The 16,185-nt window shown below is 29.3% G+C and overlaps 1 protein-coding gene across 3 annotated transcripts in view; it reads left to right on the forward strand.

The window, feature by feature from the left end:
- LOC105153517 (sodium-coupled monocarboxylate transporter 2) overlaps positions 1 to 15,192 on the forward strand; it is a 30,345-nt gene extending 15,153 nt beyond the window's left edge. The window contains exons 2-7 of one of the 3 annotated variants that reach the window (XM_011068417.2): positions 2,171 to 2,216; positions 5,986 to 6,385; positions 7,469 to 7,643; positions 8,531 to 8,685; positions 9,146 to 9,286; positions 12,611 to 15,192. In XM_011068417.2, coding sequence (XP_011066719.2) covers positions 6,030 to 6,385; positions 7,469 to 7,643; positions 8,531 to 8,685; positions 9,146 to 9,286; positions 12,611 to 13,766 — 1,983 coding nt within the window. In that variant the 5' untranslated portion in view covers positions 2,171 to 2,216; positions 5,986 to 6,029 and the 3' untranslated portion in view covers positions 13,767 to 15,192. Of the gene's footprint in view, positions 1 to 2,170; positions 2,217 to 4,748; positions 5,812 to 5,985; positions 6,386 to 7,468; positions 7,644 to 8,530; positions 8,686 to 9,145; positions 9,287 to 12,610 lie in introns of those variants that run through there. The other 2 variants (XM_087406368.1, XM_087406369.1) reach the window with 2 other exon arrangements.
- The last annotated feature ends 993 nt before the right edge of the window (positions 15,193 to 16,185 follow it).

Consider the following 16,185-nt stretch of genomic DNA (forward strand, 5'->3'; position numbering starts at 1 on the left):
TAGGCTAATGGCGCGAGCGTGTTTTGTACTCTGTGCTATAATAAACTCAATAAAATCAATAAAATCTGAAGTAGCAGCGAGAAGTGGATTTTTCTCAGATGAGAAAAAACGGAGGTAATGTACGCATGAAAAATTACTCGTTGCGCAGAATTTAGCAAACATTGCGTTAAAACGTGCCACTGTTACAGATGTACTCGCTACTAACGACAGTGTGAGAAAAAATTCTTGGCACGCTTCGGGCTAATGTATACGCTGCAATGGTAACTGGATATTCGGCTACAAAGAATTCGCTTTGTACTCGACTCACGGATCTAGAACAACTGTATAATCTGGATGTACATTCGGCACAAGCAATTATCATCTTAGATCCCGAATGTATACTTTTTCAATAATTAGAATGACTAAATTTATAGAAATTTTATAGCCGCTCAATAAATGTCCTGATTAACATTTCTAACTCGATCGTTACTTTTCCTTTTCGCACACATTTGTTTTACTTTTTAATGATGTATTTCATGATATATTTCATAAGTTGTATTGTATTGTATATGCATTGCAAAAAAACACAATTAATACATTTGATGTATTTGATGTGACAATTTTCTTTCTATGATATTCACGCGATGTCAAATATATGATATTGAATGTATCATGTATGTTTAGAAAAGTCTAGCAGAATTTTTATAAATCATAATATTTTTAATTAAATGGTAACTAGTAGACATTTTTATATTTCCTAATGTATATGATTATATTACATATTTTATACATGTATGATGATATACATGATTAATTGCCCTGTTAAACAATCTTTGCTATTTATTCTTTTTACGAAAGCCTTCCTTTCCAAGGAGATAACAGAATATGATTTGTTTAAATTAGGGTAGTCCTACAATTCTCGTAATAAGTCGCATATTTATCACAAAATTTAAACACTTTTGTGTAAAGTGATAACAAACAGATGAAATTTGTAAATCCAAGTGTTTGCCGAGTATTTTTTGTGGTATCGTACAACCGGTTTCGTAGAAGTCGTAATACATTTGCTCATAGATATCTACGCTATGATTTATGTACGTTCCAATATTGATGGTGACAATTTGGACAAATGGCACATTTAATGGAATAAATGAATGTTTTTGTGATAGTAACATTGATATTGTAACGTCATTTTACTCCAAACAAAACATACGAATTAATATGTGAATTAATGTGATGAGATCATGCAAAGAGCAATAATTCGTGCTTTTGTTAAGAAAACATAAAATCTCACTTTGTAGCTTGTTTTTTAAAAATTTAATCTATGCAATATACATGCGTTGAATTGTCACAGGTATTAAAACGTATTACGCAATGATTTATTGCCGGAATTTTCTTACAAGCAAGCGTTTTTTTGCTGATACTAACTCGAAATATGTTTGATCTGTAGTAACAGTGAAAATTAAAAGTTATCTTGATCTCGACTTGTGTGACAAGTCAATGGAAAATTTTTGGGATTTGATATTATTTGTGACAAAGTCATCACAGTTGCTTAAATTTTAAACTTGATCTCTTTCATAATTGTATAATATAAAAATTATAAAATTATATCATATTTACTATACTAATTCGTAAGTGTAGGCATTTTGGATTTTTATACAAAACCAATATAGCCTGTCTGATATAATGAATGATGGTGATAGGTATAAAAATAAATGTTTAATAGAGATAAAGAGCTTTTTATCAAGATGGGATCTAATAAACGAAATAAAATGGGAACATAAACATATCTGAAATAAAACATGTTCATACTTGAAAGTTGAATAATTTTGCTTCAATATCCTCTTCTTCATTTTTATATCAATATTTTTATATCAATACAGTTAATCGCATAGGTGTTACGAAAAAAGTGTTTCGTTGTTAAAATTCTCTTCGCTCCTCTTTTTTTTCTTATTTCTTTTTCATGTAAAAATATTTGCACTTGTTTTATTGGATAACATGAGACGGTCATTAAAACTGTTTGTTTTTCTTCGGGTGACATTATCGTGAACAATATGGTACAAAGTACATGTAGAAGTGGAAGAAATCAAATTTTATCATTAAAATGTTGATAATTAAAAAGCATTTCATTCAATTTGATTCAATTTGATTTGATTTATAACATTTGATGATTTATTATATTTTCTGCTTTAAGGTAACGAGAAAATCATAGTCTTCTATAGTCGAGCAGTATCAAATCAGTAAGTATCTATATGTGTATTATATTATTTGATGTCACAATCGTTGATGCACATTCGCGAATAATATGCAAGAAATAGTACCTTACCAGCGCCAACATATATCTCAACGAGTTTTATCAACTTTCATTAATTAAACAATGAATATTAAGTGATGACGTAAATCTTACAATGACAATCTTATTTTCTTTATTTATGTCAATGATAGCAAAACGCGTTCTCAGTCTGAGTCATAAGATAATTGTGCCACCGGAAGCTATTTCACTTAGTTTCATCATTATGACATTACGTATTATCATTAACATAGATAAAGTCAAATACATTGTTATAAACTCATCAATTTGTTGTCAACGATATATAAGAATTTATTGGTGTTAACGTCAATTTAAAGTGCATTTTAAAGTGATACATTTTGAGATCTTATAAAAGTTATTAAAAAATAAATCTTTGCATGATAAATCTATATAGACAAATTAAAGTTAATTTAGCAACAAAAAAAAATATTTAAGAAAAATTAGATAATACTACAATAGAAATCTGTCGAATTATATAAATGTTTTTCAAGAAAAAATTGAACAAGAGCCTCCTGTTGACGTAATAGACGTATTACAATATTAAACATTTGAAAAAATTATACATATGACGAAAATTAAATATTTCTTTAAATAATATTATTACTTGGAATAATTCGAATTACATTCCCCATGATGACTCCGAAGGAAGTGAAATAATGGTATTTCCTCGAAACTTGTTTCGCTCGAATTGCCTGCAACCTCATCGGATGCATGGTTTACAGAACATTTAGCTGCGATTTTTACACTCGACTAGCTTGCGGTTCTTCTTTTGTGCACACGTGCGTCGTGCATTCATACATTGGCGTTACGCGAGCATTTTACTGATTTCTTGCTGTACACTCTATATGCACCCTGTCACTTTTATCGACGATAACGAATGTCAGACATGATTTTCGATTCTGTAAAAAGATGGAAAATGGGATGAATACGATAAACTATAAAGCTGAAACGCGACGCAAGAAAGAAGATCGGACACGAAATGAAAATAGACATCGTGCAAAAATAGCAAAAGCCAAGTTTGCCAGAAACGCGGGCAAACGTGAAAGGAACTGTCACATTCTCAGAGAAAGCTGGCGATGGAAAACGAGCTAAAAGCGAAACGGAAAATAGAACCAGAACGAAAGGGAATGGACGACAAACGACAGAGAAAGAGAGAGAAAGGGGAGGAAGGGGGAGAGGTTCGCGAACCTATTGTTTCCAAGTGTGATACAATGGATTCTCGGTTGTGTTAACTCCACGAAGGCTGGTTCTTCATTGGCCACTCACGTTAACGCGTACGCCATCCGGCCAAGTCCTCGTTGTCGTTTTGCACACCGAACGCATATCGCGTAAATGTGTATTGTGTACTCAACATTGTTCCATGCTGAGCGAACCATGGTATCGCATAAAATAAGGAATGAATTTGAACAGTAGAAAATGGGAAGTGGTCCACAAAAATTCACGGAGAAGTTACTACGAAGGAATGCCAAACACAATTCACTACTTTCCCGTCTCAATTTTACAAATATTTTTTAATAGCTTGACTTGTGAACGAAAGAAGAGCATTGCTTGTCTTTAAATCAGAGATGGTACTTCCATACAGCTTAATTGTAGCTTTCATTCTTATATGAATTTATGTAATACATATGTATTCTTTCATCATATCCTAAACTATACTACAAAATAATAAAATCTCGATTTTTTTAAGAGCAATAATTTATTAATATTGATTAAATTGTTAACACTAATAATATTGATTTCACTAATGATTGGTAAAATTTTTTTTGTAGTCACAAATTTGATCATTCTAGTGTTAATAAACTAAACTAAAATAAAATTTCAGTAATTAGATAGGATGATGTATTCACAAATCTGTAATTGGTAAACGCTTGAAGGAAATCATAGCACCAATGATTAAGCAAAATTCTTATGCATCATCTCCATTTATACTTTTGTAAACAGCTTTATCAAAATTGGGGAACTACAGAGATGATGTAATATAAGGTAATATAAGAGTAAATCTCGTAGAATAAACAAAAGTTACCATTATATTTCGTTTCTCTATGTACATGTTAAAATTAAAGTGTTTTACAAAAAGTACCTATTCTGAATGATGCTTGAGAAAAAACTTTTTATCCAAGAAAATTCCCGGATTAATCGTTCCTCACGAACTATACAGGGTTTTATAGCTCCTACGTAATAAACGCGTTGAGTTGAAGTAATAAAAAGTTTGGGATATTAAAATAACGCGGGCTCTTGCAAACAATTATCCTTAAACTTTTTGTGATATAGTGGCAATTGTCTTACTTTTCTTGGAAATCAATTTTAATCAATTTAACTACACTATGTTAAAATTAATTAATGTTATAATTATTTTTGTGGATTTCTTTTTTATAAAAAATATTTTTATGATTTCAAAATATTTAACTTTCAAATAATTAATGTATAATAAAATTATAACAAAATATCTACTCGTTATTATTTTTAATATGTACACGTGTATATGTTGTTCTGTTAATTTAAAATTAACTCAACAGCACGAAATTATTTTGCCAATCACATTTAAAAATCCAAGACATCAACTTTATTGATTTGTTTATCAAAAATAAACAATAATAAAGCTTATAAATAAATTTTATCTAGCGCAACGTATCAATTAATTTATATTGCACAACAACAAGCTTTAATCAATCATATAAAAAATTTATCACGTACACCTGAAATAAGTTCGAAATATTTCTATGTATAATAGGATTAATATTCATACGCGAAAATGTCATACTTATTAGAACATGTTTATTTTTAGTTATACGAATTGTCAATAATGTAACATGTATGCAAAATTGCAAGCATAATTGTGTACCTTTCCTTTTTTTAAAGAGATGAATGCCTTTGTGCATAAATGTTGCGAGAACTGACGTAAGCAGCATTAAAATTTGTAAGCATTCTTACGGCCTGTTGCATACATTTATTCAACAATAGATCATTTATAAACAATTATGCTCTTTGGGAGATCAGGTGCCTTCTTTCATGAGAACTGAACGGGGTATAAATTCAATGAAAAGAGCTTATGTGGAAGTGCCGACACGACACCGATAAACAATAGTGGTAAAAGATAAGAAGCTACCGTGTTCTTCCGGACTCCCTCCTCCGTCACATCACATCCCCACTACTCACTGTTCCTTCATCTGTCTCTTTTTCATATATTACGTCTTTCTTCTCTCTCTCTCTCTCCTTCAAAGTTGTTAACATAATAACGTCAAGTGCTTCACCACGTTGATAGTCAATACGTGCTGTCGCTCCGATCGTGTCACATTGATCATATTGAGTTATATTAATGTATCTGAAATGTATGTAAAATTGCATAACGAGACTTACGTGCGCATATGCACACACGCGAACAAGATATAAGCGTATGTTATCAGCGAATTTCCATTATTAGTCTTTCCGGAACTTATCACGCTTATCATCTTCGTGAATACGAATCTCTTCGCAATTTCAACGAGCAGTGATCAGACGAAGATCAGACAAGAATCACGTTAAAGGTAGCATTCAAACACTCCAAGTTGACACTTCCGATAGAAACAATTGTTGTGACACTCGACAACTCGAGCGTCTCTCAAAAACCACTTGCCTCGTAATCGAGAGCTTCTAGAGTATCGAGTAACACACTTCTAATATGAATCGTTGTTGAACTTGGAACATCTTCAATTGTGCAGACGAACTTCGATCGTAGGAGTCCCGTAGCAATCGTGGATTCAGGATGACGACTGATATCACATCGATGGTGGTGGACTATCTAGTGTTCATCGGGTTCATCGTGATTTCCTTCCTGATACCGTTATGGGGAAACTTCAAAACGAAGAAAAAAGAAACAAAGGCGAATTACGTGTTTGCCACCGGCAGCGTGTCGATGGGTGCGATGATGTTATCAATCGCTCGTGGAACCCTTGGTGTCAGGTCCTTTTTGGGTTATCCATCGGAACTGTATTATCGAGGTAGTGCCATGTGGGAGACTCTATACGGGATGCTGTTGGCATATCCCATCGTCTGTTTCGTCTTCGTACCTGTTTACTACAGCCTCGGTATTACGTCAGTCTACCAATATTTGGATATGAGGTAATTTTATTTTCCTTCTTTCTTTCATATCGCGAAATAATCAGCGTGATATTAATTAATTATATTAATTATATTAATTAATTATATTATATAATATTATATTATATATATTATATTATATTATCAGATAATATTCTTTGAATTTTAAAAAATATGTAAAAAAATATCTATTTATGTTTACGTAAATTGTATTAACGGTATGTTAAATCATAAATAAAAACAAACAGAGCAAATCTATTATATATACAAGAAAAGTCAAGTTATAGTCAAGTTATAATACAATATTGAGATGCAATCTCGATAACAAAATCATATTGAGTTCAATCTTAAAGTTAAAAATCTAAAAATAAGAATTTTTTTCAGCATATATACGCATGCTTATTCGAGGATTTTAATCGTATAATATTGATTCTGGTGCATTGCCTTGCGCGTGTATAGTGTCAAAATATTCTGTAACAACATATATCCGCTGCAATATTTTACTGCACGTAGCAATGTTTTTATGCTATCTTTCATTAATTCATAATATTAAAATTTAAAAAAAAGTAAAAAGTGTTATTAACGTTAAGTGTATTATGGAAGAGTTATCGCGAATATATTTTGCAAAATAAAAAGATGTTTTATATATATATATATATAACATCTAATCATAAAATATTTTTAAAGTATTAGCCAAAACTTGTACATCATATTAGAAAATTATAATTGATTAATTTTAGATTGAAAAAAAAAAGGAAGAATACTTAGAATTATTAATAAATATTCAAACTGCACAGCAAAAACAAAAATTGAATTCCTAATATAAGTATATTATCTCGTAGAAAAACTAAAGCACTAAATAAAGCATTTTACCATTTTACTCGAATGTATATTGACAGAAAGATCAAAATAATAAGAAAAAAATCCTAGAAAAAAAATTATTTCTATACATATATCGGCTATTAATATTTAATATAGAGCATTTTGAATTTAAATTTTTGCTTTGACGTGAAGAACGTTACATATAACGATTATATTTCAAAGCACGAAGATAAATGCGTGAAATTTTTCATTTAATCTCTCTTAATTATGTAAATTCCCCAGGTTTAAGTCAAAACTAGTCAGATGTCTGGCGAGTTTCTCTTACGTCGTACGGAGTCTGCTAAACTTAGGAGTCACAGTATTCACTCCTTGCGTCGCGTTGAAAGCAGTAATAGGACTTCCGTACTGGGCTAGTATCATAGGAATAACGGCTATTTCTGTGGTTTTCACGATCATAGTAAGAACACGTATATTATGCCATATATTTGTTTCATAAATATCGATGTTCATTCATAATTCTAAATACCAAATACATATTCTCTCTTAATTTTCTTGTTCAACATTTTATTTAGAAATTAAAATTGAATAATCAATATTGAGATGCATAAATAAATTGAAATATATAAACAATATATATATATAAAAAATACAACAAATAAAAATGTCTTTTATATTTACTCGTGAATACGCGAAAAAATTTAAAAATTATCATCTTTTGTTATAGCATACAAATTATATTAACAAATAATGTTGCATTCTGTGATTGACATCCATTTATCTGAAATTATATTGATTTCAATCTTTGTGGAAAACTAAATTATTTGCGATGATTTCTGTGGAAGCAATTTTCAGAAAGTTCAATATTTCGAATTTAAATGAAGAGTAAAACTACAATATAATTTTAATAAACGTGAATTTTCCGCGCGCAATGTAAAATTACATTCTAGTGGTAAATTACTTATATTCGTCCCATAGGAAATTGGAACAATCAAGCACGTATATAAACAGGACGCATTGAGCGAATAACAGCAGCAAACAATGTTATTATAAAAAATAATGAAAACTGTATAACTTTTAATATTAATCTCTGAAATAATGGAACATTAATGTGTAGAATATAATACATTTGTTATAAAAAAAATACATATACAAATATATATTTCGAATTATAGTAGATTACTTTTTTACGTGAATCATTTAGCACGGTTAAAATTTCTAAAATTAAATAACCTCATAAGTAATATTAATTTCGTCATTTAATACATTATATATACTAGTCACTCAGTAATAAATTGTGTTATTTCATAAATACTTAATATTTATTTATGTATGTTCGTTTTTCAGGGAGGTTTAAAAGCCGCTATTCTGTCGGATGTTATACAAGGCTTAGCAATGATTGGTGTATCTGTGATAATCATTATACAGGGAACTGTTAATGTTGGTGGACCAGTTAACGTCTTCAATGTAACTCAGGAACGTGGTCGACTGGATTTTTTCAAGTATGTTACACTGATAATTCACATTAACATTAAGTACATGTAATTTTGATATTAATTCACGCTTAAAATGAATGATGTACGGAATTCCTATTGTGTAGCTTCGCATTTCGTCTCTCTGAACTTTAGAATTATTATCTCGGCGAAAATATACAATTCCAACTGTCAGTAAATTGAATAATGTTAAAATGCAATTTTATATTAAAATTCTTCGCTACGCATTTCACAATTTAAAATTATTAAATTCCGCAGCGGTGCAAAATTATTTCACAGGCTATGCATTTTCTACATCTTTGAAATTTTGGGGAGACAATAACATATTCATCTTTTTTTAAAATTGAGGAAGAATTTAAATAATTGAGTAGTTTTTTAAACAACGTTTAATATCTTAAAATTTTATTTTAAGTATATCTTACAATAAAATCTATTTTTTTTATTATTTAGTAATTAATTCTATCTTCAGTTTTGATATGGATCCACATCTTCGAGTAACGACGACATCGGCGACAATAGGACAGCTCTTCATGAGTTTATCCATTTTCGGATGTCAGCAGAATTTTGTCCAGAGATATTGCAGTATGTCCAGTCATAGGAAGGTTGTCAAGTAAGTAAACTGTTTATCTCGATTGAAAACTTTGAACAAATTCCCTACACATTTTGAACAAATTCTACACTTTTAGCGTACAACGACAGACTTGTACGACACATTGTCGCACATGCACAAGTCGTCAAAAAGCTTAAAGGATAATATGATTTATGCAAAGTGTTCCACAAATTATCACTTTACACATTTAAAACATAAATGAAACTTGAATATGACTGTGTACATAAAGCACAAAATAGCTTCAATCAAACGAAAAAAAGATTCAGTAATAAATTTTTTATTTTGAGAATAAAATTGTATTTTAAAAGTATTAAATCATAACATTTTAATACAAAATTCTACTAATATAAATAAATCTAAAAGATACAGTCTAAAAAATAAATTCGAAAAATGTAGTAGTAGGATAGTTATGCATTATTTTACAGTGCTGCATATTTTTTCGTGCTACGTCTGGAAAAGATTTTTATCAATAAATAAACATAATTTATCATTTTAATTAATGTTTTAATAAAATTATGTAGACAGAAAAAGAAAATCATACATCATTTTAATATCAGTCTGATGTTTTCTGACATTTATTCAAGGTTTTAATGTAATTTCGTGACTTCGTAATTGTTTACTTGGACACCTTGGACAGAAGTAAAATAATGTAAAAATTATATTGATTAAAACTATTAACTAAAAATTTGCAAATTTTATTGATTTAATAAAAAAATAAATTTTTTAAGCAAAAATGATATCAAGAAGAGAAGAAATTCTTTTTAAAAAAAATTTTAAAACTTGCAAAACGTCATATCATTTTCATGAGCACATTCTTCGACGTAAAATTAAATTCGGGTATTTTCGTTCATGTGTATTATATTTAGCCTTAAGAAAACGTTTCTTTTCTATCAATTTTATTTGTTATTTTTTATTTAAGACTTATTCCGTTTATATCGTATAAATACAGCTGTTTGCACAATTGAAGTAGTTCGCACGCTCGCATAATTGTAATCGTAGCGAAACATTGAGGCGCATGTACAGTAGTCAACGTAAAATCGTACATTTTTCTAGTCCAATATCTGATGGCAATCGAAAGCGTATAAAAGCCTATGGTTACAAATTCGCGGCGGTACCATCGCACTCAAACTGAAACACTACATGGAACAAATGCATTACCGTTGGTCCGTAAAATTTTATTACTCGCAAATGTATCGTCAGAGGAATCTAAATCCTATATATTTCCATGACAAAAATTAAGTGTATAATTGTGACAAAAATTAAGTGACATGTTTATGAAATTCTCGACATTTCAATAAAAAATTTAGAGATTAAATAAAATTTCATTGTCATTAAAAATTTTCTTTCACTATATTTCACATATTTTCGAAATATATTATAATAAAATGAATATTTGAAATCAGTTTGGAATATTACGTGTATTTATATATTGTTGATAAGACTGTTTTTTAATAACTTTTTTTTTAAGTGTCCATTTATATTATGATAACAGATTAAAAATAAAGTTTTATGAAATTGTTTATAAAAGATAATTTTCATATACTCGTTGTATACTAATAATATAATTATTTATATTTTTACATGGTGTTTCTATTTTTATAAATGTGATTAATATGTCAGAAATCGGTCAGAAACTATAAAGTGAATTTCTTGTGATAATAAATTAATAAACTTTACACCGATAATTTTCCATGCTCATAGTATCAGCGATAGAAATTGTTTTTGGAAAGTGGCACGATTGAATCGATTTAGAAAATTGTGCCCACAGTTACTATTATCACATAATCAATGAACTCCGTAGGGAACCAAATGGCGTCGCGCCAAACTTTTAGTATAGATATTTTCACTATTCAATAAGAGCTCTATAATATCGGCGACAGACGTACGTTAAAATAAAATTTTCTCTATACATTTAAATTGACTGAATAAATGTCTCACTAAAAATGAAAAAGCAAAACTATTCCGGAATGATGAATTAAATTCTTCATTATTTATTATTGTAGATTGCTACAAATTATTCAATGATTGAAATTATAAAATTATAATGAATAACTGCGTCGTTATTGTTAGTTAACTTAAAATTTATGTTGTTATGGGATTTACCCGTATTAATGTATATTAATGCATTATGCTGCATAAGCGATATATTATATTTGATATTCTTTCCTTGACAGGCATTTTAATTAACATCGAGATACATTATAAGTGATTTAATTGCCATGTGCGTTAATGCAAATCACAAGTATCTACTGTATCTCAACCTATATTGTTTTTGTTTTATACTTAAGAATTCACTCACTTATCTTATTTTCCACTTCTGAGTTCTTTTTATCTTTCATCTTATTCTTAAAAAATTAAATATTTAAATTCCATTATCTCGAAAAGTTGAAAAAATACAAACAAACGTCATCTGCATTCAAGCTTTTTTCATTAATTATTCGTTATTCTCCACTTTTATTTATGTTTACGTAACAGTTCTTCCGACGTGCTACTGTCACGCGTTATTATGTTAATCTCACAAAAAATCTAATATAAATATTATCCGCATATATATATATACACACACACACACGTTATTCTTATGCATTTGCATCAAAACTGTTTTAAATAATGCATTTTAAACGAATGTCTAGAATGTACATAAATAGAACTTATTGCAAAGTCTCATATTTTTTAAGATTAGAGTAATTAACAAATAAAAATAAATAATAATTTTTTTGAATAAAATTCAAACTTTACTATATTAAAATAATATAAAACAATTTAGAATGTTTACAATTATTATAAAAACAATAAGCATTCCACAATGTATGTTATGTAAATGCAAATATATATTGACTACTTTACATCCGATGTATGCATATTTCATTTTTTTTTTAAATCCGTTTTTTGTGAAACATTTAATTTGATGTCAGTCAGTTACAACAACTTACTATCGTCGTTTTTGCATTATCGTCAATTATATTAAAGTACTACTGTGTAGACAAATACAAAATCTATTTCAATCATTGCACGTACCGAGAGCATAATGCGAGCACAAAAGTTTATTGCATGCATTAAAAGAAAAAAAAACTTATTTAAAAAACTTGTACGCTTGTAAGCATGAACGCAAATAACAATTATATAACATTAATTTTTTTCAAGAATTGTATCATGCATTTATGTAATAACATAAACAATCTCCTTGTATAATTTTTAATATATTTCAATAATCATTGCTATCTTGAGCTCAACATTATTGTATCAATTTTTATTTATAATTTTTAAGTTTATATTTTGATCTTCGATTTTTTTGTAATAAAAAAATATTTTTTATTTTTTCAGAACGATGATGGCCAATGTACCCATAATCACAATCTTGTTCTCGTTATCTTGGATCGTTGGAATGGTGATTTTTGCTAATTACGCCAACTGTGATCCACTTAGTTTGGGATATATTTCGAAGATTGACGAGATTGTACCGTTCTATGTCGAAGATAAATTCTCAAAAGTACCCGGAATGCTTGGTCTAGTCATGGCAACTCTTTTCAATAGCGCTTTGACTTTAGCGGTATCTAATCTCAATTCTCTTGCGACGGTGACTTTCGAAGATTTCCTGAGTCACATACCTGCATTGAGTGATATGAAAGACACACAGCAGCTTCACGCGATCAAAATAATCGGTGTTATTTATGGTTTAATAATAATCGGCATTAGTTTCTTAGTAGCTATGTTATCTGGCGTAATAGAATCTTCTATGCTAATGACGTCAGCAACATCCGGACCTCTTCTTGGTGTATTTCTCCTCGCTATGTTGATACCTTGTGCTAATTGGAAAGGTGCCGCCGCTGGTATGATTTTTAGTCATGTAACAACGATGTGGATCACTTATGGTCACCTCAAACAGGGTAACGTGCCTGAGATGCTACCTCTATCGACAGAGAATTGCGACAATGAAACGTTTTCCTCATGGGTCATCAGACCAATTAGTCTAGAGTATTATGCATCAAACTTCACTAACTGGACAACAATTCAGGAAAACATTACGCCATCATCTGTCGACGTAATCAATGAATCATCTAATCCTTTAAATGTTCTTTATGGAATCACCTACATGTATTACGCTCTTATCGGTAGCATAACGACCGTCGGCGTTGGTATCATTGTGAGTTTAATTACTGCCGATGCCGAAGCTGACAAATACGAAGAGCACTTGCTGCATCCTACAGCACGAAAAATAGCAGGATTATTTCCTGGAAAACGGAGGCTCTACATCAGCAATATTCATCTTGGGAATAAAAACGATACAGACGTCACGAATGCCACTCTTTCCTCTGTAATGTCTATTCCCGACAGTGTCGAAAAAGTAACTTCTCCTCAAGGATGCATCGATGATAAAGGAAAGTTACATCTAGATAATAATTATGTGGAAAAATTGAACGTGCTAAAGAACGCTTCTCTGGATGTAACCAATGAAATTGGCAAGCATACTAGATTATAAATACTGCAATGCAAATTTGCAAATGTTCTGCATGCATTGTTCGCAGTATCACTATTGACCAAATTATTGAATAAAAAATTTCAACATTTGCGAGAATTATAACTATAATAAGTGAACAGTTGTGTATATGTTAGTGCCAGATTTTATTATCCAAATATGATACACGTGGGTTTGTGACCTGTGCGCGTGAAACGTAATTACGCGTATGCAAAGTTTCCCTCGAATTACAGTGCTCGAGCTCTCATATTCAGCTCAAAATATTGCTCAAATGGAAGCAATTCAGAGATGCAATTCATGAAAACTTTTAACTTGCGTGTGCCAATTAAAGTTAACTACAAGACACGTATAAGCTGCATTTAGACATGAACACGATTTACTAGAGAAAATTATCAAGTACACATGCTTTTGCTGACTGAGTTCATGTCACTGCTCGCAATGAATGATTTCTGTATCTAAGCGAAGGAGCATAGAAGTGAAAATCAGTATAATTACTATTAGCAACTGAATACATAATTATGTAACTTGATTATAGTGAAAAATTAATAATCAAATAATTATCAACCGATAATGTAATTTTTTTGCTTTTCTTATTACACATTATTTCGATTGTGTACTTGAAATATGTATTCAAAAGTATTCTCACTACGCTTCTTCTTTAACTATATTCAATAAGAGGATTGATTTTTTGAATTATATTTACTTTTCAAAAATAATTTAATATAATAGATCAAAATTTTCTCTTTTATCTTTATATACTTGTTCGTGTCAAACGAACGTTTATGTTTTTTCAAGACATGTTCTTTCGTACTTTATTTTTATTTCGTGAATGTTATACTGTAAGAATAATTTTTTTCTTATATCATGAAAATAATGAAAGTAACTTTTGTCAGTTAATAAGAAAAAAAGTAAGAAGAATATTAAAGAAGTTAAACAAAGAAGTCTAGAGATTACAAAAAAATTACAAAGAAGAAATAGGGCCGCATTTTTTATAACTTTGTTTTTAGATTCAATGATTCAAATTGATACTCTGCAATAGTATATAACTTCGTATTAGGTAAAGATATTTGATTGCAAAACAGCAGTCATACGCGAGGGTTCCTCTAACATAGTATTTAAACTTTAAATGAATTTCGAACTTTTTATAGTAAGTATCTTATAGAAGATTGCGCATATCTGTACATACGTATGTAATTCGTGTGTGAATTGTTTTCAAATTTATCTAGCGTCTTAGACATTGATATTAAAAGTTATTTTTGTACTTTAAAGAATGTGAGTTATTTTATAAGTTGTGTATTTTTTAAGTTGTGTTCTCCAATATGTATGATACGTAATGGAATGCCAATCCAGCGACTGTGATCGTTGATTTTTATTTGTATCATTGTGCCTATATATTTATTATTTCAATAATATAATTCATTAATTTTTATCTGTTTTAGTAGTTACTTGAGAACCTTAAGACAACCTCTTTTCATGTAAATGCTAATCTTGAATATGCTATACTTTTGATATATGACAAAGATTAGTATAATTTTATTTAAGCATATTCAAATTATTAAATATCTAGTCTAAATGTTGGCATATCTATAGATATAAGTCGATAACTATCCAATAATTGTCAACATAATTAAATATTAATATATAAATACAATTTTAATGTTATACATATATTTTAAATATTATTTCCTCATTAAATACATAGCAGACAAAAAAATGAAATGATTGCTCTCTCTCTCTCTCTCTCTCTCTCTCTCTCTCTCTCTCTCTCTCTCTGTTTCAATTTTAAAATTATGAAAATTTACGACAAATAATATTTCTTTGCAATGATGTACTTACATTATACAATGATTTCTTTTTAAAAGCACAACCTTTAAATATTCTAACCTTTCAATACATGCTGTTGAAAAAGTATAATTGTGGCAAGAAAAAGCCTCGTTCTAGCCTATAGCAACATTTTTTTTTCAGCATAGACTTCAGATGTCAAAAGTCATTAATCAGTTTAATTTAAAAAAATGATTCATTTTAAAGATAATTATCCAGCAAAAATTGAATACAAATTTAATACAAATTGATTTCTGAAAACTATATATTCTAATATATTGTATAAAAATTCGTCTTAAATATAATTTCAAAATAAAATTGCATATTGAGATAAATATTTTTTTATTTGACAATTACAAATCAATTTACCATTTTAAAATTAAATTAAAAATAGTTTTGAAAGTATTGGATAATAAAAATTTTCGCAAAAAATTGAGTTTTATTAATTCGTTGCTGAAAAATTGTTAAAATATCTACATTTTTATTCACGGTTAGTTACTTTTAAAAAGTAACTCGTTATCCTGTTATTATTGTGTTTTTATTTCCGACGTTTTGTGTACATCAGTCAGCTTGTCCTTCATTCACATCGCGAAATGCAAAA

This window comes from Acromyrmex echinatior, chromosome 5 (genome assembly GCF_024713525.1).
Source record: "Acromyrmex echinatior isolate Ae372 chromosome 5, ASM2471352v2, whole genome shotgun sequence".
NCBI classification, from domain to species: Eukaryota; Metazoa; Arthropoda; class Insecta; order Hymenoptera; family Formicidae; genus Acromyrmex; species Acromyrmex echinatior.